The following is a 22,605-nucleotide window of genomic DNA, read 5'->3' on the forward strand; positions in this document are numbered from 1 at the left end:
TATTCGGGGGGCTAATTGCGCGCGTATACGAGGCACAAATCAAAAGAGCTCGGATAAGGGAACACTATTTATTTAACTTAGAAAAATGCTTGGAGTTTGAACAAAAATGTAAATCAAATCAATCGTATGCCATCATTAGAGTACACAAACAAGTTTAAGAAACACCATTAAATACATATATTTACCCTAGCCCATCATCATCTACATGCTCTCTTCGGCACAGTGGCGTAACAACGAGGCTTTTCCGTCTGCCCGACGAAACCCTAAAACTTTATTTAAAATATCGTTTACTCATTAAAGTAACCTGAGTAAATTCCTGAGACAAGTTCTAATATTATCGTGTTGTAGATGCTGATGTTACGTGTCTTAACTATTTCGTATTTAATTTTGTAAATCTCGCTCACCAGACTGTCGATCTCGCATCGGAAGCAATCGGAGTTTGGAAGGCGATCTTTATCATACATTTTTACTTATAAAGGAACCAGCAGTCTTATCAATGAGTGTTAACAGTGAAGGTCCAATGATTGATCAATTCGTTGTCGTTGATAAAACTGCTTCTCAGAACCCGCGCAACTTTGGTCTGTTCCAGTGAAACAATGGCACACTACATTAAACTATTATCTAGTGTAAACGGAAAATATGATTATTCTATGATGAAGCAGGCCCAGAGCGCCTGCCCTCGAAGAGGATTATACAAATAGCATTCACCAGAACTTAACTTATCGATACCCAAGTAAAACATGAACAACAAAACTATGTTTTATAGAAATATTATAATTACTGAGGTAGTTTACTTCTTAGAGCGTCGGATAGTTGAAATACTTGGCGGTAAAGCTCAGTCCCATGTGATCCTGTATTAAACGACACGGTAGGTCGAAACGTCCTGTGTTCATGACAAAATGGTGACTATCCGAGTCTAAGCAATAATTACTAAAATCTACGGCGGGCTGGTTTGCACGATCAGTCTCCTTCCAGCGTACAGTGGATTAACTAGCATAAACTATAGTGGATGAATAAGTAATAGTAGCAATAAGGATAATAATTATAAAAAGCATTCCTCTATGGAGAAACTATGATGAACGCTCATCGGAAAATGTTTATGAGCATTCACGACTTATGTGTTACATTTGCCGGCTCAATTGCACCCTCGCTGGAATGTTCCGCTTAATTCATCAATTGAGAGACAAACCGTAACTCTCAACAAAAATTGAGATTTGTTCTTCGTGGATTTGCGCTTTGAAGCGAGTAAAATTCGCCCTCCCTACTCTGCGAAAACTGCTATTTCTTACATAGACGAGACAGAGAAAAGGAAACAGATCGTCGAATTTCATTACAGCTACTGAAACTACTGAACTTACTCGCAAACTAAAGTCAATATTACCCGTAAACAGGTTCTTAGGCACTATTATACCCATAATAACAAAAATGTGATTGCTGCGATTTAAAAAAGCTTAAAACACTGAGCGTTATCGGACGCATTTGCGCATGCTCCAATGGTCGTGATTCGATTATTATTTGGTCAATGCATTATTGAAGAAAAGGCTGAAAAGCCTGATAAGATTCGTACGGTTGTTTTTGAACAAAACTGGGTCGGACTGATGCGGGCCGAGTTAGGAATAGAGCGTTCGGGGCTCCCGCGGACGGATTGCTTCGTCGCGCCACCGCATTGACCTGGGACAGTCTTTGAATGCAACCGTTCTCTTTCTTCAAATTTATTTTCGCTTTTCTCAAGAGTTTCATTCTCTCTTTCATCTTCGGCATTCTTATGCGGGTGCTCCGCCCCATGCTGGGGGGCACGCGGGTGACAAGAGCCTCTAAGTCTCGATTTACTGACCGATTGGTAGGAATCACTCTGCAGAGGCTACTCCCCTCCCCAATCCCCCAAAAGGGGGACCCCCTCTTGAACACCGACTCGCAACACCATTACGTGTGCACTTTTACTTTGGAACCACCAAAGTAGCGGCTTCTGGCGAGATGTTGCTTTCTCGGCGATCAAGTTCGAAGTCCATCCTTCGATTAGTTAAGCAAGGGGCGTTTTGCAGCGACTGAGTGGCGCTACTTGGAGACGCGACCTAGCCGTCCGTCCGCAGGGCCTTTGTTAAGAAATTTGAGAACATTTTCTGGAAACGCGGCAATGTGGTGTAATTGAGTGAGTCACTGCACGCGACGTCACCAAATGGCGTTTTGGTTAAGCTAATTCGAACTTTGCTAGTTTTAGGACAGTTTCTATTGTTTTTTGATGACGATTGTGTTGAAAACATCGATTTTTTTTTAAAGAGAAACATAACTAATTAACGTGCATTAAGACTCACAGCAGTTTTTGACATCTTCGTCACATCTCACGTGGTTCACTTCAGGAACACATCACTAGCGCCGCGTTGCCATTCATGTTAAATTTTTCCGATGACGAACTCGATTGATGACTCGCCCGCACTTCACAAGCATCCTATTCTATCTTGGTTTCTTCTTGAAAATGGATCTAAGCTTTCCAATACATTTTATTTTATACAGATTAGCGGAGCACGCAGGGTGTCTTCGTGTGACAAATTTCGCTTCTTCTTCTGATAGTACTCAAATGCTAAGAAATAATCAATTATAGGAAAGTCGTGCGGCAATGGCTACACCCTGTGCGCTCCCAAAACACCTTCTTGACATTTAGGCGGGTTGCTGCGCTGTGGAGGCTACCCGTGATAAAAACTTCTGCCTATGTTTGCGGGCTTTTTGGGGGGTCTGGACGGAAACGGCCGGTCGGCGTTTAAAAATTGCGATAATTTTAAACTCCGAGCGGTTTTCCGCGTATGAGATTTTGCAGCGGCCAGAAAATACGGTTCGACTTTTTTTCGTATTGTGTGAAATAAATGGATTAACTAAGACGCGATACCGGGTCAGTGGGAAAAGTATTTTCTAGTTGTAATTTTTTCGCTTTGCGAAAATTACAGCTGGAATTAGTCTTTCGGTGACCGGCACGTTGACTTTTAGGCTGGTAAACGTTCCGAATGGTTGCCTTTTGTGTGTGTGTGTTTTCGTTTAAATTCCCGAATGTACCTTGGATCGAAATCATCCCCTTGACAGAAATAAATACATGTACCCTTTTCGCTTTAATTAATTTTCTCCTAAATAAAATTTAATATAAAACGCGTTCTCCTCTGGTAACATTCTTGCACTTTGGCACACTTCATAAACCTTTACAAATAATTTAAAAAATTCATTTTTATACATAAAAAATCTAATAAATATATCCATTTTTTTCACAATTTTTAAAAATAGCGACCCCGCTATACTTTTAACGATTTTTTTCTAACAAAAAATATCCTCCCCAACAAACAATTTTTTTTATCAAAAATATTAATTTTTTACATCTCGCTCCAGCCCTATAAACCTATAGGCCAGAGAGCGGACCCCGATATCGGGCCCAATCCCTCTCGATTCTTGTTTTTGTACTATTAGGGACGCGGCGTGTCTTGACGCAAGACATCGGACCGCCCTGTAAGGCCGTACTGCCCTACGTTCGCGGTAGTGGGGCAAAAAACACGGACAAAATTGCTACTGCGTGGCAGCAGCGGCCCTCCACCCCCTTTCCTTACCCCACTACGCCTGGTAAGTCGTTTTCGCAACAATACTCTAGACCGGGAGCTCCTGGTCTACCGTAGCGGTCAGACCCGGGCTGCTCCAAATAAAACACAGTAATATATAATAATAATAATTTAGGAAGCAGCCCCGATCTCAGTGCCTCACTAAATCAAAGATAATTGATTTAACAATCACCTAACAATAAAATAAACGTAATAACTGTCTTTAGTATGCATTCACACGCCTTCGTCCGAACACTGCAGTCCGCGTTCGAACGCACTTAAATTGATAAGAACAAATACAGAAAAATCGACATTCATACACGTTAACAGCCGCGAGAAGGCGCCTCGGCCGCCGAGCATGCGCACTTCCAGGAACTTTGGCGTTGCTGTCAATCCGGTAAGAGATGTATATCTTTGGTAGTGAGTCACGTATTTCAAAGTGGTGGAAACAAACAAACGGAAATTTTCTATGGCTACAAACACATTATTTTGATTTGCTGATGAGGTAGATTGTGACGTAGGCACGCAGTTGACATACCGTTAATAACACACACACGGTGATTCTCCAAACTTTCCACAACAACACTAGAAACGGTAGTGGAACGTCCCGAGATTATCCCAAATCTAAATACTCGAAAAAGGTATGCGACACCTGTGCGCATGCGCAAGGCAGTGAATGTTGATTGTTTGCCGGATTTATTGTTGGTCGGGAGCGCCACCTTCCGGCTGTTGTTGTGACTGGCTCGGCTCTTTTGGCTGACGTCCTTGGCGTCTTCCGGCAGGGGGTGCCGTTGACTGAAGAACCATCGCACGGATTCGACGTTGTGCAGACTGCAAAAAGTAAATAAAATTCAGTCTTGCTTGCACCAGGGAAAGAATCCTGAATAAGTCGGAAGTCGGAATATCAAATAGAATGTATACGGGGCAAAAGGAAACGTGTAGAAAGAGAAAGATAATGAACCCGGGATGTTGCTAAAAGAGCATGCGCGCGAGCCACGTTACCAATTTGATGGTGTCTTTTGAGTGACTTAATAAGGTCACTTTTCCGCAACTTGTTTGATGATTTGAGATAACTTACCTGAACACTAAAGAACGGTCCGATAATGTGGACAGTGGTTTCGTCTTCTTGCGGCGTTGCACCCTGTTCAGGTAACTTTATCACGCTGCCGGTGACGCGTTGGAGTTCGCGCACGTTTTGACCTCCCTTGCCGATAATTCGGCCCACTTGTGCACTGGGCACCAGGATTTCGACTGTGAGGCGGACGTCGTCCGCACCCGCCACGAATCCTTCTTCCCGCATTTTTTCGAATATAAGATATTGAGCCTGAAATCACATAATAAGAGGTGGCTGTTGAACGTCATTTATCTCCGTAAACCGGCATTAAATGTCTCTTTGACCCAAAATTAGTGCTCCTCCTAAATTACGCCAACGATGCACCCCGAACAGTTAATGAATACGCGTGAATTAGTCTTCAGTAATTTTTGGAAGGTTTGTAGCACAATTTCGGCCCATATTAAAGTTTGGTATAACACAATTTACCTTCCATTGGGCCTCAGGGGTGCCTACAACGGTCACACGTCTCTCGTTCGCAGCTTCTTGAGGCTTTGTTTCATCCAAAGGAGCGATTTTGACTGACGCCCCCGAGAAGCGGATTATGTTACGAATGTGTGAACCCTGAAAAGTAAAAATTTGTTAGTCATGGAAGGAAAAGTAGATACAAATGGCGTTAGTTGTTAATAATGAAGCGTGTTCCCATTGTTCGAACTAAGTAAACCGTTTGACAGTGTCTGTAAACGAGACAGAACGACGTGGAAATCTGAAATAGCAAATACGCATAAGAGCAAATGTTGCTCTTCTTGTCCCAAAAACAACAATCGGACCATAAAATGCCGAAAAAAGCCGACATGTGTTGTAAACGGTTGAAGAAAACCGCAACACAATCTTGTTGATAATAACAACACGCACAACGCAACAAAAAATTCACAAACCTAGATTCCCCTCGATGGAAGGAATTTTAAGATGTTATTGAGGCATAAAAACGAATGGAAAAAAAGTTTGTTTACAATGTACCTAAATGCGAATTAAAAAACTGTTGTTTTGTCTGTTAAAATTTTCAATTGCTTCCACTGTGCCAATGTTGTCACGTTACATCCAGGACTACCTTTCCACATCTTATAGCCGTCTGTTTATTCTGTGAGGCTAGACGAAGACAAACGCTACGACACTGATCCTGCTACTATAAATAGTAAAATAGGCCCCAGATGCAGTTGACACATACGTCAGATGTTCTATTTTCATTTAAGGCCGAATAACAGAAAAGAATGGTTATATGTTACGCGGCCATTAACGTTTAGCTTGAGTCGTAGGTCGACCCGAGCAGTGGTAGAAAATGAGAGTTTAAACGGATAAAATTAGAGAAAAATAAATTAATGCTCTTTCAAAATATACAATTTCTTCGGGCAATTCGCGGCTTTCTATGAATCTCAGACTTAAGGAGTCTCATATTTTTGCCGGGCAAGGAAGAGATATTAGAAGCAACAAACGAGATTCTATCAAAACTTCACCTTCGTTCCAATGATGGCGCCGACGGCATTGTTGGGAATGTACAAGTACGTGGATTCCTGGACTTCCCCACCCTGACTTTGCCCGCTTCCAGCCGTGGAGTACATCCCCGGATAGGGGGCTTGCCCCGCGTAAATACTACGGGAACCGTAGCCGATGCCCGCAGTTGCCATCATCGCCATAGGGTGCAAACCTAAGCAAACAATTAAGAATCGACCTTCCTTTTTACGGCCCAGAGATCAAAGTACTTCTGGGTGTTCCAGAAACTCACCCGGAAACATCATAGTTTGAGGTGCCATTGCCTGCAAGTCGTTCTCGTAGCTCTGCCGCAATTTGGAGCTGATTTGAGCTTCTGCTTTGCTCATGTTCTCAATCGAGCCTTTCACGGTGATTATCCGCTCCAAGTTGAAAGAATTGATGTCGTTTATACTAGACACGGTGATCTTGGTTTCGGTCTCTTGCATTATCCTCTTGATTGTGTTCCCGCCTTTGCCGATAATTCTACCGATTAAGTTGTTGTGGGCCAAGATTTTCAAGGAGATTTCCCTAGAGAGACTCGTTAGTTATAAACGATTGTGTTCCGTGGCGGTTTACCCTTTATTCGTGTTGTTAGCCTCTTGTTGCATGACTTCTAAGATTTTCTTGCATGCGTTGGTGCAATTCTCTGGGTTGCCGTAGATCGTGATGGCCTTTTCCAGCGATCCAACATTGTCTTTTCGGTGGACATCCACCCGCGCCCTCGTCTGCTGAGTTATTTGCCTAATAGTTGAACCCTGTCTTCCAATTATAGCTCCTACCTAAATGGGTTTTGGAAGTTATTGCAAGACCTGCGACGCTAAGGAAAATAGCACTCACCATATCACTTTGTACAAGAATTCTGAGAGGAAAGTCGGCTTGGCGGCCCTGTCCGGAGAGCCCTCCGAACGGGGCCCCCGGTCCTCGAGGCCCTCGTCGCGACCGCTTTTCCACGGCCAATTCCACTTTGAGGGCTTTTCCCTCCACTTCTACTCCATTCAGATGAGCAACAGCTCTGAAATGGGAAAATATTATTTTTGGGTGTTTACAAGGAAAAATTGAGGGCAATTTTAAAAATTCCTTTGATAATAAATGAAACGTTAGCAAAAGTATAACATCGACGGCGGGGCGATGTTGGGAGCTTTTCGTACGAAAGCAGAATGAGAACATAAACGGAATTTTACTTTTCATCGACCCTGAGAACATTTGAAGTAGTTCTCAGGGTCTATGAAAGGAGAGAAAATATGCTATGCACATTAGCTCAGATTCCGATGCAGTTGCCCTCAAATCAGAACCGCACTTTTCCCGGATTTGACCAAATTTGTCCTCATTTCAAACGGTGATGTGTATAGTTTTAAGGGGCGATAGGTCCAACTCCGATTAACGTTAACCAAGAGATATTCCTCGTGGCAACCCCGGCACTGACCCACGCTCAGCCTTCTCTGTATTTGATCTTTTTTGATAAAATTCATCCCGATAAAGTTGTCACACAAACAAACAATCCTCCATGGGGACAGAAATGGCTCATTGAAATCCGTTTTTATCTCGCATTTTTTAACCCAAAGACACGAGTCGCCGCAATCCCATTCAACGTATGCGCTTATTTACATTATGCATATCTGGCTGTTACAAAGTTTTGCAACGCCAACAATAATAATTATACATTATCCAGCCTTCCGGTGTTATTGAACCCTGAATTCTCTATGTTTACAACATTACAATACATGAGCCCTGAGCGTCGTTTGCGCTTATCAGTACCGATTCTACAGAATATTCGAGTTGGACTTCGGGCACGAGTCATCGCAGATGCTGGCAAATCGATAATGTCGTATTATTATACGATAATTAAAGGTCTCAATCCTCGTCATAATCGACAAATAATAATTCGAAACGACGAGAAATAATTACCGAAATACGGCGGGCAGGTGGTACCCAAACGGGGCTTGTGCCCAACTCCTCGTTTTTGGTTTTGGGTACTGACATATGGTCCTTTGCGGTGAGCGGGACCTTTTTAAGGTACTGCCTGTCGTATCAAATCAGTATAATTATTTATAACAGTACCATTACCATTACAGGGGCCCAAACAGTAACGCGTAATGAAAAGATAATCTGGAACGTTTGTTTTCGAGATTGGGTACCGTGAAAGTGCATTAAGAACCCATCGCGAATTCAGACGGCGCACTGTTATTAAATGAGAAATTACGATGAATGATTAATGAAATTAAAAAAGTGAAGTTATCTCTTGTCGTTTGTAAGATTCTTGTGTTACACACGAACTTGTGACGCGTCGCATCGTGTTTGAGGAAAATTGCTGCTTTAGCCGTTAAAATTCTCAATTGCCACCACTGTGCCAGTGTAATCAAATTATACGCAGCGCCCCTTGCTCCGAATCATATAGCGGTCTTTATTCGTTGCATGAACTTAGAAGAAGCCGAAAGCTAAAGCATTGATCCTGTCATTCCGCTCGAATGTCGAGCAACCACTCAAACATAGTTGGAAACAGTGGGGTTAAATGAGAATTTACGCGGACAAAATTAGGTATTTGTCTTTTTGGAGTTCGTTATCGAGCGATTCTTGTCGATGGGCAATTCCCTTATTTGGGCGCGAACGACGCGAAAAGGCCGAATTTCCACGAGCTACCATCAATGTGGAGCACACGCCATTTTTCCCTGTTAAAATTTGCGTTAAAAAAATCCCACTTGGGTACTTACTGTTGCGCTTGTTCGGTCGTTTCATACGTGATCTGTACGACCTGTGTGGTGGGATCTTTAGAGGTAAGTTTATCACAATGGATGACGCTCCCATGCTGCGCCAGGAGGTGTTCGATGTCTTCAAACTTAATTTGTGGCCCCAAGTTTGATACAATAATTTTCGTCGTTTGGCTGAAACAAAAAGAGCATTCATTACACCTCCCTTCTCAACTCACGACAGAAAGTTGACATTCAAGTTACAACCCTCGGCACACTCCTTGATAATTCAAGTTTATCTCGCCTGTAGCACATTCGAGTACGTCCCTGGGGGAATTTCACGCTTTTCAATCCTCCACAGTGATTTCTGCGACAAATACAAAGTGCGGAAACGTGGCAAGGTGCACTTTCGCACCCCTTTATTATGCATTGCAACAGGTGAGAGCCCGACTTATTGCCTTATTAATCATTCCGATCCTGGATCGCTAATAAATTTTAATAAATCTGGGCTTAACGGTGAATGCAGGGGCGGCCTCAAGAAACGGTTTTAGCCGTCCTTCAGAACTTCCTGCCTGCTTTTCAATTAGGTGTAGAGCTTAACTGGGACAAGAACCTTATCTAATCCATTTTCCCTGATAAGGCCTTTGTATAAGCTCATCCAACTGTCACGTGTACGCCACTATCGCTCGGGCACTTACATTGCGCCAGGGAACTAAAGCCAATATACGTTCGAACTGAAAAGTTTTGGAAAGCGATAGTAGATAGTGTTGTTTACTACGTTAATGGTGGATCTACAGGGTGGAGGCAGTTCCTAACCGGGTGTTCTAATAGCAAAACGAGTCTTGAAATAGACCGAAGTGCAGACGTAAACAGAAAGTAAACACGATTTTGATCCCGCTTTGGCGGCATTCGGGGGGCTATTTCTGGTCGCGGCAGTGACGGTGTTTTTGCTCTATTTTCACAGCTAATTAGCCTCAGTTTCCATTAAGATCCTGCCCGTCTTCGCGGACCCGCACGTCCAAAACAAACAGCCCAATGGAAGGCTCGGATGGACGCTCCTGCCCGGAACGGGGCCTTCTTTTCCTGCCTTGAAAATGAACCCAAACTATCAGTTCACATGCAAATGCGGTCGGGGCACAATCAAAGGCGAACGTCGAACTAATAACTCGATTTTATATGCTTTTTGAAGTGGAATATTCGTGCCCAATAAACTGAATGGCCTCCCTGAGCCCTTTATGCGGACTCCGGCAGGGGGTCCAGGGGCGGACTGAGCATAATAATATGAAATCAATCGTTGCGCAATGGCTATCAAAAACAACATTATAACGAGCGCCTGTGTCCAAAGCTGAGAATACGACAAAACAAACAGGCAGGAATAATAAGATTTATCAATGCCGTTTGAATTTGGAATATATCTTGAGATGGCGCCGGGGTGATAAACGGCCTAGATTTAAGCGGATGGTGAACGCTTTTTAATGTTGTTTTCGATCACATAGTGATGCGGCACCGTTACGGTAATGCGAGGCTATACAGTGTGAGTCATTAGTTACAGGCGGACGTCCATATTTAGACCCACAATGGTGGCTGAACAGAGTAAACAAACCAGGCATGCATTACGAAGGTGCCTTTATAGCTATTTACTAATAGATATCAATTGGGAGAGACCGAAGTAAACAGTGCTTAAATTTTGTACCAGATAACTAGGACCTTATCTAGCGTCACACATCTTTGGTGACATTAGCCCGTGACGCCTGTAGAACTATTCCCATTTCTATAAGGCACGGAAGGCACGCTAAATAGGGGCGCATTATCGTTGCTGCGTGGTTGCATCGTTAATCAGTCCATTAACGCATCGGTTGTGCGGTTCCGGAATGAATGCGGAGAAGGATTTTGGGAAACGGCTCGAATTAGGTTCCAAAGCTGTAGCTATCAACGGCCAATCGAAGATATTCAGACAAAATTCGAGAGATTTCTCAGGAGGTTCTCGCGGGTTATTGACCCAATCATCAGCTTCTATCGGCCTTTACGCGGCTGTTCAAAGCTCTGAAGGGGTCCCCGAATGAATTTAGTAAAAATTTAATTAGGCCTCTACAGCTCCAGTTTCAAAGGTCGGGAGACCCGAGCAATATGCCCCGCATGCACTAAACGGGGAAAAAATAAGTTTCAGTGCTGAGCGCTTCTTCTGCGTCATCGTCGCACTTCTGATACCGCCCGATAGGTCTCAATCGGCTTTTAAATTTGCGGCCCATATCTTGGTTACCACTAAAACCGATCAAGAGGGCCAAAATGCGTGAACTCACAATCCGGATCGCGTTCGCCTTTTTCTCAAGAGGCGACAAGATTACGTTCGCATTCTGCGAAGGAGTTTCATGGGAGAATCTAGGGACGAGTGAACTTCAGCGTGGAGCAATGTAGTTCACAGAGCTTGGGTAGTACCTCAAAATGGCGTCCAGCCTGCCGATGTTGCTGCGCAGCTGAATGCGCAATTTTCCCAATTATGGAGAACTAGAAATCGAGGAACGCTAAAGCAGTGGCGTATCCCCGAAGGTTTTTCTGTTGATCTAGCGATTCCTTAAATTGATGATTTTCTTTTTGCTAGTTGAAAATTGCGGTAAACATGTTCGTCGAACGCTTTATAATGATTTCTCTTATTTTTGCTGTTCCACCTAGTTTCGCGGCTCAAACCGGCACTTTTTAAGTGCAAATGAACCACGTGAAGAAATTTAATCCTCGTGAAATATTTATTAATTTTAAATGCAAAAGGCTAGCGGTCACATGTTCGGCTGAAATACAATAATTTCCTTGATGATCGCAGGGTCTTAGATTCAATTCAAATTAAATTATTATTAGCTCATCACCTGCGGCGGGCACGGCTCAGATGCAAGGCTTTATTGTGTGTCCACGCATCTTAGATGTCTCGCAATTTAATTTTAATATTACTATTTTGAAGCAACGAATTGAGCGCTTTCTGTCCGAGGGGGTAAATTTTGTTTACCATTAAAAGGATTATCTGAAATCAATTTTGCCCTAATTCCGAATCCTTGCCGGCGTTCCCGCGGTCTAAGCAGTTTCTCACTACTAATACGGACACTCGGCCCTCGGTCACTCTGCACTCTAGGACCTCCTCGCCGGATTGCCCGAAATTCGAAATTCCGGCGACTGAAAAGGTCGTTCTTGTGCAACTCCCGATTGTAAACACCACTGCATCATCGCACGTTCCCCTGTCGTTAACTAGGATGGAAGAAATCGTGACGATGCAGCTACGAATAAATTGCAATTTGACGAAAAACCCTTCTAGGAAAAGCGTCGCTGGCGCAGCCCATTGTAAACAAGATGCCATTTAAATGAAACATCTTTTGTCCCGGTACCACCAACGTTGGTACTTCGTCGGCGGCAACAGGAAAAGAACTTAACGATGTTAAGCAGGGAGTGAGTGAGCCTATCGAAAAATACCAGACTGCTGCTACAACGGCAATGACCTTAAAATCACTGGAAAACATTCTATGAATGGAACTTCAAGGCTACCAACACGTTTCCGAGCGAGATTACGTGTCACTTGCATGGGTGTCTAAGGTCTAACTCCTTGGTTTGGATACTTACGGCGGAAACTTGGACATGGGCGGTTCCTTTTGCTAATCACTCGGTACGAAAACACTGAAAAACCAGTCGATAAAAGGTGGCAAAACAGAAGCCGCACTGATAAATCGATTCGCGTTTGCCTGACTGAATGGAATGGAATGAATGAACGTGGAAGAGTGGAAGCGAGAGAGAAGTACCAGTACCACTAACGACGAAATTTGCGAGCGGATGTTCGCGCATACGCTCTGAATTGCACTGGTGGTCTCAGGTCCCCGGTCCGGTCTTGGTTCCGAGTACTGCCAGGCTGCAACGTTAACACAAAACGTAACAATTGTACCGCGAATAGTATCCATCGAAAGCGGGCTCATCTACCTGCCTAAAATTATTCAAGAAGTGGGTCAGTCACGAGAGAGGAACCTTAAAAGCGTGTGAAATCTCCGCACCACGTGGATTTCCCATCGTTACACTACCCGACCAAAGAGAGTCGAAGAAATTTCAGTTACGAAGTACCGATCTTCGGCCGTAAACTGGGTATGCAGCGGTCGCATTAAAGCGTCATTAGCTCAAATAAATATTGATACGAGATAAGCAAATTGTGAAGCCCGAATGAGGCTTAACTATGGTGGGATTGCCAAAGAAGCCTCATTAGGATTACGAGGAAGATCCTCGGCGCACCATCGGATTTATAAGAACTGTATGCACGTGCAGGTGTTTAAAAATTGATTGTTGTTAATTAAATAGGCACCTGCTTCTGCAGTCTTTTAAGCCGTAAGGAGATGAAAGTTTGATTTTTGCATATTTATCGGGGAAGTTTAGGCAGATGAGGGGACTGCCGAACTTGACATTATGGTGACCGTCAAAGTCATTATTAGGGCGTCGCGATGTACAGGGCGATATTCGCGGAAAAATAATTAAATAGGGCGATTCATAAAAAGACGGGACAGGGCATGGCATCGTAATGAACCACGGCAAGGGCAGAAAAAGCAAACTATTTTAAAAACATTCGTGAAATTATCTTAGGCCCGTAAATCCCTGAAAAGCAACGATATAAACCTAGTCAATATTGTAATGAGTAACATCTGGTCGTAGGCAAACAAGTATAGGCACACACATAGAACAATGTAGTCCTTGGCCATTTCGGCAATTGGCCAGGTTTACCTCAGAGAGTTTTGTAAATTTTCACAGAACCTAGAAATTGCATAAAGCAGGCGATGGTTCGCAGGCTCGAAGCACTCCTTGAATGTAAAAGCCACACTGGGCTCTGTGTTAATAGCATTGACCGTGACGTCACAGGTTTTCATCTCTGTTAACCCATGCAATAAAACGGACGTCAAGTGAGATGGATGTAATGTGTCACGTCATGATCAATCCTGGCTTCCTAGACTATGGTTCTTTTGAAGGCTGAAAGGGGTGTTAAATCTTCAGAATAATTATAAGTTAATGGTGTTCTGCTGCCGATATAATGTAATGGCAACCTACTTCGATACGATCCATTGTGAATCGAACTAGGGCGTCGATGATTACCCCACATTTCGAGCTTCTTACAATGGCATTCATAATCGCAAACCCCGGCCACGCAGCCACTAGGAGATATTGATTTTTACCCTCGGCCTAGCCCTCGATCTTGCTGTACGCACCGCCGCCCCAAGGACACCGGGGTCCCTTCCAATTCCAAAAAATATCTAGGAAGTCGCCCCTGACTCCGAAACCCGTCCAGTTTTTTTTCTCGGCCCGACATTACCCGAACAACATTCTCTTTAAAGAATTAACACTTGGGGGAATGGGAGAATCGGTAAACACACGGACAATGCGCGGCCGCACGTGCACCGTGCCGGTTCTTTTTGTGCACGGGGTGATGCCCCCTCGTCCCGCGCCCTTGGAACCCAATTAAAAAGATTCCGAACCCGAATGGGATACTTAATGGAGCCCCTCGAACGGGGCTGAAGCCCCTCGAGCCGATGCCCGATTTTGTCTTTTTTATGCGCTGAATGTCTTTTATTAGTTGGGATGCGGTGTTTATTTTTCATAACGCTCCAAAGATGCATGGGAGCGTGCGATGAAAGTCGGTTGGTCGAGGGAAAGCTGGGAAAAATGCGTCGGAATGACACCTTTATGGTTATTTATGGTTTACGTTTCTTCGGATGAGTCCCGATCGTCGTGGGACACTTCCAGAGTTACAAAACTCGATCAATTCAAATGCACAGTTTTTCCGCGCTTCAAACGAGGCAAGCCACTAGGTTTCACTGGGCGTGAAAGCTCAAAAATTCTTAGGAAAACTGGAGACTTCAAAGCAGATTGGGGAAATTCGGGATAGTTCTGTGAGGGCGTGAAAAGAGCGAAAAGAGCAGTTATCACTGTTTCCAATCCAAAGTGCTGAAAATTTGGATTTTTACTGTGAAAACTCTCAATTGCCACCACTGTGCCAACGCTATCGAGTCACATCCAGAGCCACTTACCCTGCATCATATAACTGTCTTTGTCTATTATGTGGGCTTAAAGACAGACGAAAGATACGGCATCGCTCCTGCTACCTCAAATAGTAAAGTAGACTCTGGATGTGGTCGTGAAGCATTTATGAACGTGTACCAGAAAAAGATGGCATACGCTCCGCATCAGATAAAACTGGCTTAAGCCACAAGACGATGAGAACAGCGGTGGCAAACGCGAGTTTCAATAGACCAAAATAGAGATTTTCCTACAAATGATTTTAACAACGATTTTGTTAACAATTCTTAACATTGAAACGATAATTATAAAGATTTGTTTTTTGCATCTCTTCGCATCTACATAACAAAGAGTTTCTTTCTTCCGAGCATCTGTCCTGAAATTCCAAGACCGATATCCTCACGCAGGTTAACGGAGTAACATTTTAAGGCTTTTAATTCGCAAAATTTCAATATACACTATGACCATTTCACGCTTCTAGATTTCATTGTTCTTTGACCGACTTCAAAAGGCGTTCAGCGTGACTTGTAAATCGTCCCTCGCTAGCAGAAAAATCACCTACCAACTTCGGGTGGTACCCAAAAACAAAGAGCAGCGTGACTCGAAAAACGGCGTGTAGTCTGTTGTCAACCGACCATCAACCAGACCGAAAAAGCCAATCGGTCCTCCCGACGTGGACGTGAGCTATTACGTACTTTTTCGGATTAAATGGGGTTGTTTTATTTTGGCTTGTGCGGCAGGTGAGTACCGGCGTGTGTCCGAGGAACCGCCGTCGTTGCCCGAAAATTAATGCAATGCGCCACTTGGCTCACTCACTTCGCAGCTGCTCCCAGATCAGGGGGCGAGTGGGCCGGAGGGGGAGGGGGGTCGACCACGACGGACGTAGGGGTGGTCCGACCTTGAACTTCGCGGCCCGCCGAATTTTGGCAGTTAGACATGGAGATTCTAGGAATTTCGCTCCCCTTTTATGCGATCCTTCTTGTCGTCGGGTGTGGGTATATTTTGGGCCCATATTCCCCTTATTGTCTACGATGAATAATAAATGCATAGACTATGGCGCTCATTTTTAGGACCCCCTTGCCGTCTAACTTTTCGAGGCAACCAGTACCGGGGAAGGCTCGAGGTTCTGCTATCGGAGCGTGCATTTGCGTTTCTGGCACAATCGTCCTTCGGAGACGAAGTTCTTCCTATGCTGCCGTGGTCGCAGAGCGGTCTCGTCTCGTGGAAAGAATTCTGGCGGAAGAGAAGCGAAAAGTCGTGGAGGCGGTCTCCGGAGGAGCTTTCGGATGCCTCAACTTGCAGGCGAAATGGTGATGTTATCCACAGAACGATCACCTATCTGATTCCAGCGGTTCAGACACTTCGAAGGGGCGTTTGACCGTCTCGAGGACGAAAGTTCCAGACGATCAATCAGGGCACAGTTTGATTCCGCGTTGGACCGTGATAATGAATTCATCAAAAATCGTTGAAATCTCGATCCTCCTGCGTCAAGTTTTCTGCATTTGAAGGCGATAAAGTCCACAAATCTGTAATCAGTCAAACTTTCTCGGCCTTGACTCGTGCGGTCCCATGGCAACCATGGCGCGCCCTTTGAAGAGCGTTGCGCCACTTTAAAGAAAATTCAGGTATGATCTTTGGAAGGTGCCAAAGTTTGATTCCCAGATTTCCTAGTTCAACCGTCAGATGTTGCCGCTTACTTCTGGATGACTAAGCCTAAACATGATTTCATTAGCTTAATGGATTTTAATAGAGCTTCACGAAGGGTCTCAGGATCAGGGCTAGGTCGAGCTTAAGAGCCGCTGTTTATCAAACTTGAGCTGTCTGGTAGGTTTTCAGTGCTGTCCAGAAAATGCGTGACGCTGACATTCTATAGTTACGTCCCTTTGTGATTATCATGAATTTCTCCAGACTTCAAATTGGGTTGTGCTATCTTTCACCATTTTCGTGGAATTCACAAAAATATCTATCGTTGCAAATTAAGAATATAAATGACTTAGTTATCGACTGTCTGAAGCAATTCGTAACATTTAATCACATTTTTTGAAATAAAAATGAGTAAACGAAAACACAATTATAGAAACCGTCGAAAATATTCTCCTACTGCTAAAATGCAGGACTCCATTCTTTGCTTCAAAGAGTAATGGACTCTCTGAAATATTCCGGGAATATTGCGGATGATGTTGAATGAATCCGCTATTCTATTTCGCAACTCTTCTTGCGTTTCAATTAGGGTCTCATACACCAACGATTTCAGTTGTCCGCCAAAAAAAGACAAGACTATTCAGGTCGGGAGATCTAGGAGGCCACGGCTGAGGTCCCCTTCGACTATCTAACAAGTTATTGAAACTTTTATTCAAAAATTCCCTCACCTCCATACTGAAATGGGCTAATTCGTCATCGTGCATGAACCACATTTATAAAATAACTAAATGTGAAACTTTGCCATCTTATATGTCGAAAACGTTGCGATTTGAGCGATGGGTTATTAGCAGTTTTTTATTATTTTGCAAAGTGCTATCGCCCTCTGAAATATCTCCATGACGATATGTCGGACCCTGTATAAGTCGCACAATTAACATGCCACGTAGAACCAAATCTCTCGCTAGAACGAGGTGCGCGAACATGACTTCTGAAATACAACACTAGTAAACAGTACCTAGAGAGGCTCTGCTGGGTACCAATAGGTACTGCTACGGCAGTAATTATCGCACACTGTCGAAACACCTTAATAGGCTGTGTCTTGAGGCCCGCATGTTTAAAATTCCATTCTCCCGTTCGTCGACCTTTTCCAATTAGTTTTAGCTTTTCTTGTTATTATTTATTAATTGAAAACCTCCTAGTCCTATAAAATAGCAGTGCTCCGTTTCAATTATCAATTTTTTTTTCGTTTTGTTCCGACAAGGCTAGAACACCAACACAATGGCTGGTGTGCAGCGTTTCGACACGGCGCTTCGGAAGTTCGACCATCCAAAGAATACCTGGGCCCTGTCCTGGATCCGCTGGAATCCAAAGGAAGTAAATGCGTAGCTTTAAATATATGGAACTGACGTCAGTACCGTGAGTCATGTGATTTAAAGTTTACACACTCGAACGTAAGCTGATCGGGAACGCAATGGTCAATAGTTTAAGGCAGGCCCCTGATTTGGCAGATTTGCCGAGCAAAAAAAATTGTCATCACTGGGCACTCCCCAGCCCATTTCCCGCCAAATTATTCCACCTTTTAAAATTCTTTTTAAAACCGGCACGTTTACGGTCAAAGCCGACTGAATCCTAGGCCGGATTCCTCTACCTGAAAGAACCGAAGTCTTTTCTAACGGAAAATCTGGGTCCCTGGTAAACATCACAGACAAAAAAAACAGGTAAAATTCTTGAAAGGCCGTAGAGCCTCGCACAAGTTGGTAGTGCGGATGGTACCGAGGGGACATACACGTAAATCTGATAGCAAAGTTTTCGACGATTACGGGTTTGAAAGTACCAGAGTTTATCGTATTACGTTAACTGCTGAATGGCATTTGGTGTGACGCTAAAAAAATCCTGGCTTTTAAGGCACAGTAAACCTATGAGGAGATGAAGAGAGGGGGGGGGGGGGGTCATTAGGTGGCTATTTAATGAAATATAGGGAGTTAATGAGTGATGACGCCTGAAATGAAAAGAAGTTACATGGGGCTGCTTGGAGATGATGCATCGCGACTGAGACGTCTGTCTCAACCGTGGTGCCGATGCAGGGAATAGGTGTGAAATTCCACGACTGGTTAAAATCATTAATAACTACAATCCGGAAGCACTGAAAGAAAATTTAGACATTTATTTAGAGCCAGATTCTTGCGCCAGAGACCGAGAAATATCTACGGAATTACGTCAAAATGACGTGCGTCTCTAACGTTGCAGATGGGCGGACTGCGTTGATGGAACGATTTTTACGTCATTGCCAGAGGAAGATTTTACTCCCTAGATTTAAGGATTGGGCTCAAGACGATCTCCAGTAATCACTCGATAGGCGAGGGAGAGCGGGGAAAAATTCGGGATTATTCAAGCTTGCCAATAAAGCTAGGTACGGGAAGCATCGAATATAGAGAATTTTAAGGAAAAAACAATGAATTCGACTGCAACTTCCTGCTTAATGAGAGTTGGATGACAATAATAATCAATTTCTCATTACCCCTAAGCTTGCGACATGATTGAATTGCTCAAGAGGAGTAGACACGCGGGACGTTTCCTTTTCGTGATGTCGTCACCATGATTTCTTAGATCGGCCGATTGCGCGGGCGCACGTCGCATTTCTGACAATAAAATTACGTCACAGGGGCACTAATACATGGTGGCCTCCCGCAAAAAATGGGACCAATTTTAGTGGCTTGTGCGAGAATGAGTTTCAAAATTTGGGAAAAGCTACTTGTTGATACTGACTAATGGTACCTGGGGCCCATTGAATGTGTCCCTTCCGTCGCGTCTTACTGGTGGTTCTCTAGCACATTCAGCATGACCACCTATCTGAATGTCGTCCTCTTTAGGTCTTTTCGTCTTATTACTGCTCTGCCGGACAGATCAAGCCTTTTTGTCCAGCGATGGGTGTGAATTCGTATGAAACGGTTCAATTCTCGGTCCGATCGTGCTCTATCATCCGATTCCTCAGAGATGTCCATGTTGTACAAGCGGATTAAAATCTGGTCCTGCCCTGTGCAAACTGCCATGGCAATTCTTACTTGTTGCCTACACAACCGCATGAGGGATTGGGCCCTCTCCGTCTATGTATCTTTGTAAAGCAGTTGCAACCATCCTGGATTGCACCACATCACTGATCCAGTTAGCGATTGTTTTGCCATCTTTTCGGGCTTTAACTGCGTCAAGAAGTGCCCCAACTCCAATTTGTCCAATTTACATAACACAATTTAACCGAACTCTGCGCTCTTTTTGGTTACGCGATTTCGCTACGAAAAATCCAAAAATTCTCTCTTTCGATCGCGGTGTCGCTTCGATGCGAATTTGTCTAAATCAACGCGATTTTTGAGATTTTAAATCTTTAGAAAAACAAAAGCGTTGCGTCGATGACGTCATTTATGAGGTAGGAATTTTCCTAAAGATCGAACATTTTTCGCCGATTCTCGAACAGGTTTCAAAATTCGGGGAAATATTCTGCAGTGACGTCACTCAGATGCAAATGTGTCCCGATCTCCATTTAGTTTCTCCGACTGGGGCTTAAATTGACGCTCCTACATGCAGAACTGTCGACTTAAGTCGTGTTTAGGTTTAAGGAATTATAGATAATTGGGGGCTACATGCTGTTTTTCGCCAAAAAATAGCTTTTCTGTGGTTATGTTAACAAGGTGCATTATTGTTGAAATACAACTTGACATATTTACACCATATTGTCACCAGTCGAGCTTAAGTCTAAAGGCGCCCATGCACTGAATCAGCTCCAACCGTACCGGCTCAGCACGATCGGACCGACACGGGTGAGAACAGGCGGAGCAGTAAAAATCTACTGGATATTTTCAGATAGAAATGTTCTGCGTAAATTCTGGAAGAATCTTTTCTCGGTGGCTTTCTCGTTTGGGACATCCAGTACGCTCTCACACTGAAATCGTGAACTCGTCACTTTTATGCTTTCTCTCTTCATGCTAGAGCGATCTTTGGTCTTCATTAGAATGTGACGGAGTCGAAACCATTACGAAATCTGGCCGTACAAACATTTTGGCTGAATAAAGTTAGATTTGCTTGGAACACACGTTCTACATAGCTTTTAAGGAATGCGGCTAAAAGCAGCCCACGCCGAAGGTGTCGATGCTGATTCAGTGTACAGTATCTTCGGCGGTGCATTTAGTACTTCGTCGATCCGAGCGTACCGCACCGAGTCGACCGTTCTGAGCCGATCCAGTGCGAGTGCTCCTGAATGGTGGCAACGAATAAGTGAAATTTGCTTTGACGTTTCGTCTTCGAATAGAAACAGGAGACGCGTTGAATTAAGGGTCTTCCAGAGTGAATTCTTGTCAGGGAATAGGGTGGATTGCCCCTACCTAGTATTCTCGCCAACTGTCCGATTGCGCTACGCTCAGACTTTCCGTGCCGAACCAGGACAGCATTTGGTTGCGTGCAGAGCACGACATGCGGACTGCTCTTAGCCCAGATGATGGTTCCGAGCCGATTCAGTGCCTGCACTTCTTAAGTGTCACTCAAATTGACAGTTCCAAACGCAAACCTGTCGATTTGAGCAACGCTTGGACTGGTGAAGATTAGCTAAATTTCGCCCAAAGGGCCTTTTAAACGCTTAGAAGTTTGCCGAGGCTTCGATACGGCCGTATTTGCTTTGACTGATATTCGCCTCTAAAAAAACGGACGCAGATATCTCGAGCATCCTGAGACGTAGTGGAACGACCCTGCCTCCTGCCTGTCATCCTATAGATGAATACTACTGAATACACACGTAAACTACTTCCGCTTCCCTTCCCACTAGATGGCGCCTACGTTTGGGAAGAGAGATATTTATAGTTATAGGCGTCTTGTTCTATTTGTTTTTCTTCATTAGCTTGGGGAAACGTTCGGCCACAGGCACTCCTCGATCTGCTGGAAATAATGGCACTCACCTAGGCTCAGGTTCCTCGACTTCGAAGACCTGATCGTTATCGTCATCACGCTGTTCTTGAAATTTTTCCATGTCGGCGAGTTTCTCGGTTCTGGGCGCAAGAGACGGCAATGGGTTAAACCAAATCCAAACGAGTACGCACACACTTCCTTCGGAGTAGTCTACGACTTCTACAGGTAACTTAAGGCTAATCAGTCTTTAGACCGGCTCCAGAGGGTGTCTCTACACTAGCAGGTATTTAAAAGCGAGTACAGGGACGTGCGGCGGCGACGGCACTAATATAAAGTCCTCGAAACAAAAAAATGGAAAATAAAAAACGAAACGGAGGCTGCGGAAATGGGGGGGCTAACGGCCGAAAAGGGTCACTTTTCCAAGCGAAACCAAAGATGTTTTTTTCGGTAAAATGGCGTAACACAACATATCACTCTAAATACGAGCTAAATACGTACTGTCGCGGGATCGCGGCGTGCCAAGGAGCGACGCTCATCGCGCACGGCCACGCCCTCCCCTCTCCTGTTGCCCTTCGGGAACTCCCCACCACTCGATTTTTGTCGAATTTCCGAATGAACTTCGCGGAGTTTATTGAGCCCTTTAACGGGGACCTCAAAAATGCCTTTAAAATAGATACCTGAGACACATTTTAGCTCAGCACTTTCGACTTAAGACGGTTCAAAGAGAGCTGTGGTGATTTAACGAGGCCACGCCTCTTTTATTCGCCAATAAATACGGGGGCGCATTTCCACCATCGGAGTTGTTACGTCTTTGGACCTTCGAACCAGAGAAAATTCGACGAAAAATCCACGTGAGAAAGCCGCATTTGACGGCCCTTTTGTGGTGCCGAAACGCACTTCGTTCGCTGCCAGTGACGTAGCTGTAGTTGGGGCTGCGGCGGTATGGTCGAAAAAGGTCCTACGCCGTGCCAGAACGGCCGCTATTTCTTTTAAGCTGCATGACGCTGCATTGGGCGAAATTCCGGGACAAAAGTCCCTAAAGAACAGAGATTAAGCGACTGCTTCCGATCTGGCACGTTCTCAAAGCTCAAATTGGGTTCTAATCTTCTATGTGCTACCACCCATATGCAACTTGCATACACAACAACATAAACAACAACTTGTTTAGATCTGAATTTATCTCCACACGTAACTAGACGAGATTAGGAAATTT

At 44.2% G+C, this 22,605-nt stretch overlaps 1 protein-coding gene across 1 annotated transcript; it reads right to left on the reverse strand.

The window, feature by feature from the left end:
- Positions 1 to 54: 54 nt before the first annotated feature.
- Imp (IGF-II mRNA-binding protein) lies at positions 55 to 21,901 on the reverse strand. Its single transcript, XM_066399033.1, has 9 exons — positions 21,443 to 21,901; positions 8,862 to 9,032; positions 6,991 to 7,165; positions 6,730 to 6,932; positions 6,407 to 6,681; positions 6,138 to 6,328; positions 5,113 to 5,247; positions 4,651 to 4,896; positions 55 to 4,403 (listed from the first exon to the last, which is right to left on the reverse strand). The coding sequence occupies exons 1-9, from the start codon at positions 21,511 to 21,513 to the stop codon at positions 4,269 to 4,271; spliced, it is 1,602 nt and encodes a 533-aa protein (XP_066255130.1). The 5' UTR covers positions 21,514 to 21,901; the 3' UTR covers positions 55 to 4,268.
- Between the last annotated feature and the right edge of the window lie 704 nt (positions 21,902 to 22,605).

The sequence above is a fragment of the Euwallacea similis genome, chromosome 18, assembly GCF_039881205.1.
Source record: "Euwallacea similis isolate ESF13 chromosome 18, ESF131.1, whole genome shotgun sequence".
NCBI lineage: Eukaryota > Metazoa > Arthropoda > Insecta > Coleoptera > Curculionidae > Euwallacea > Euwallacea similis.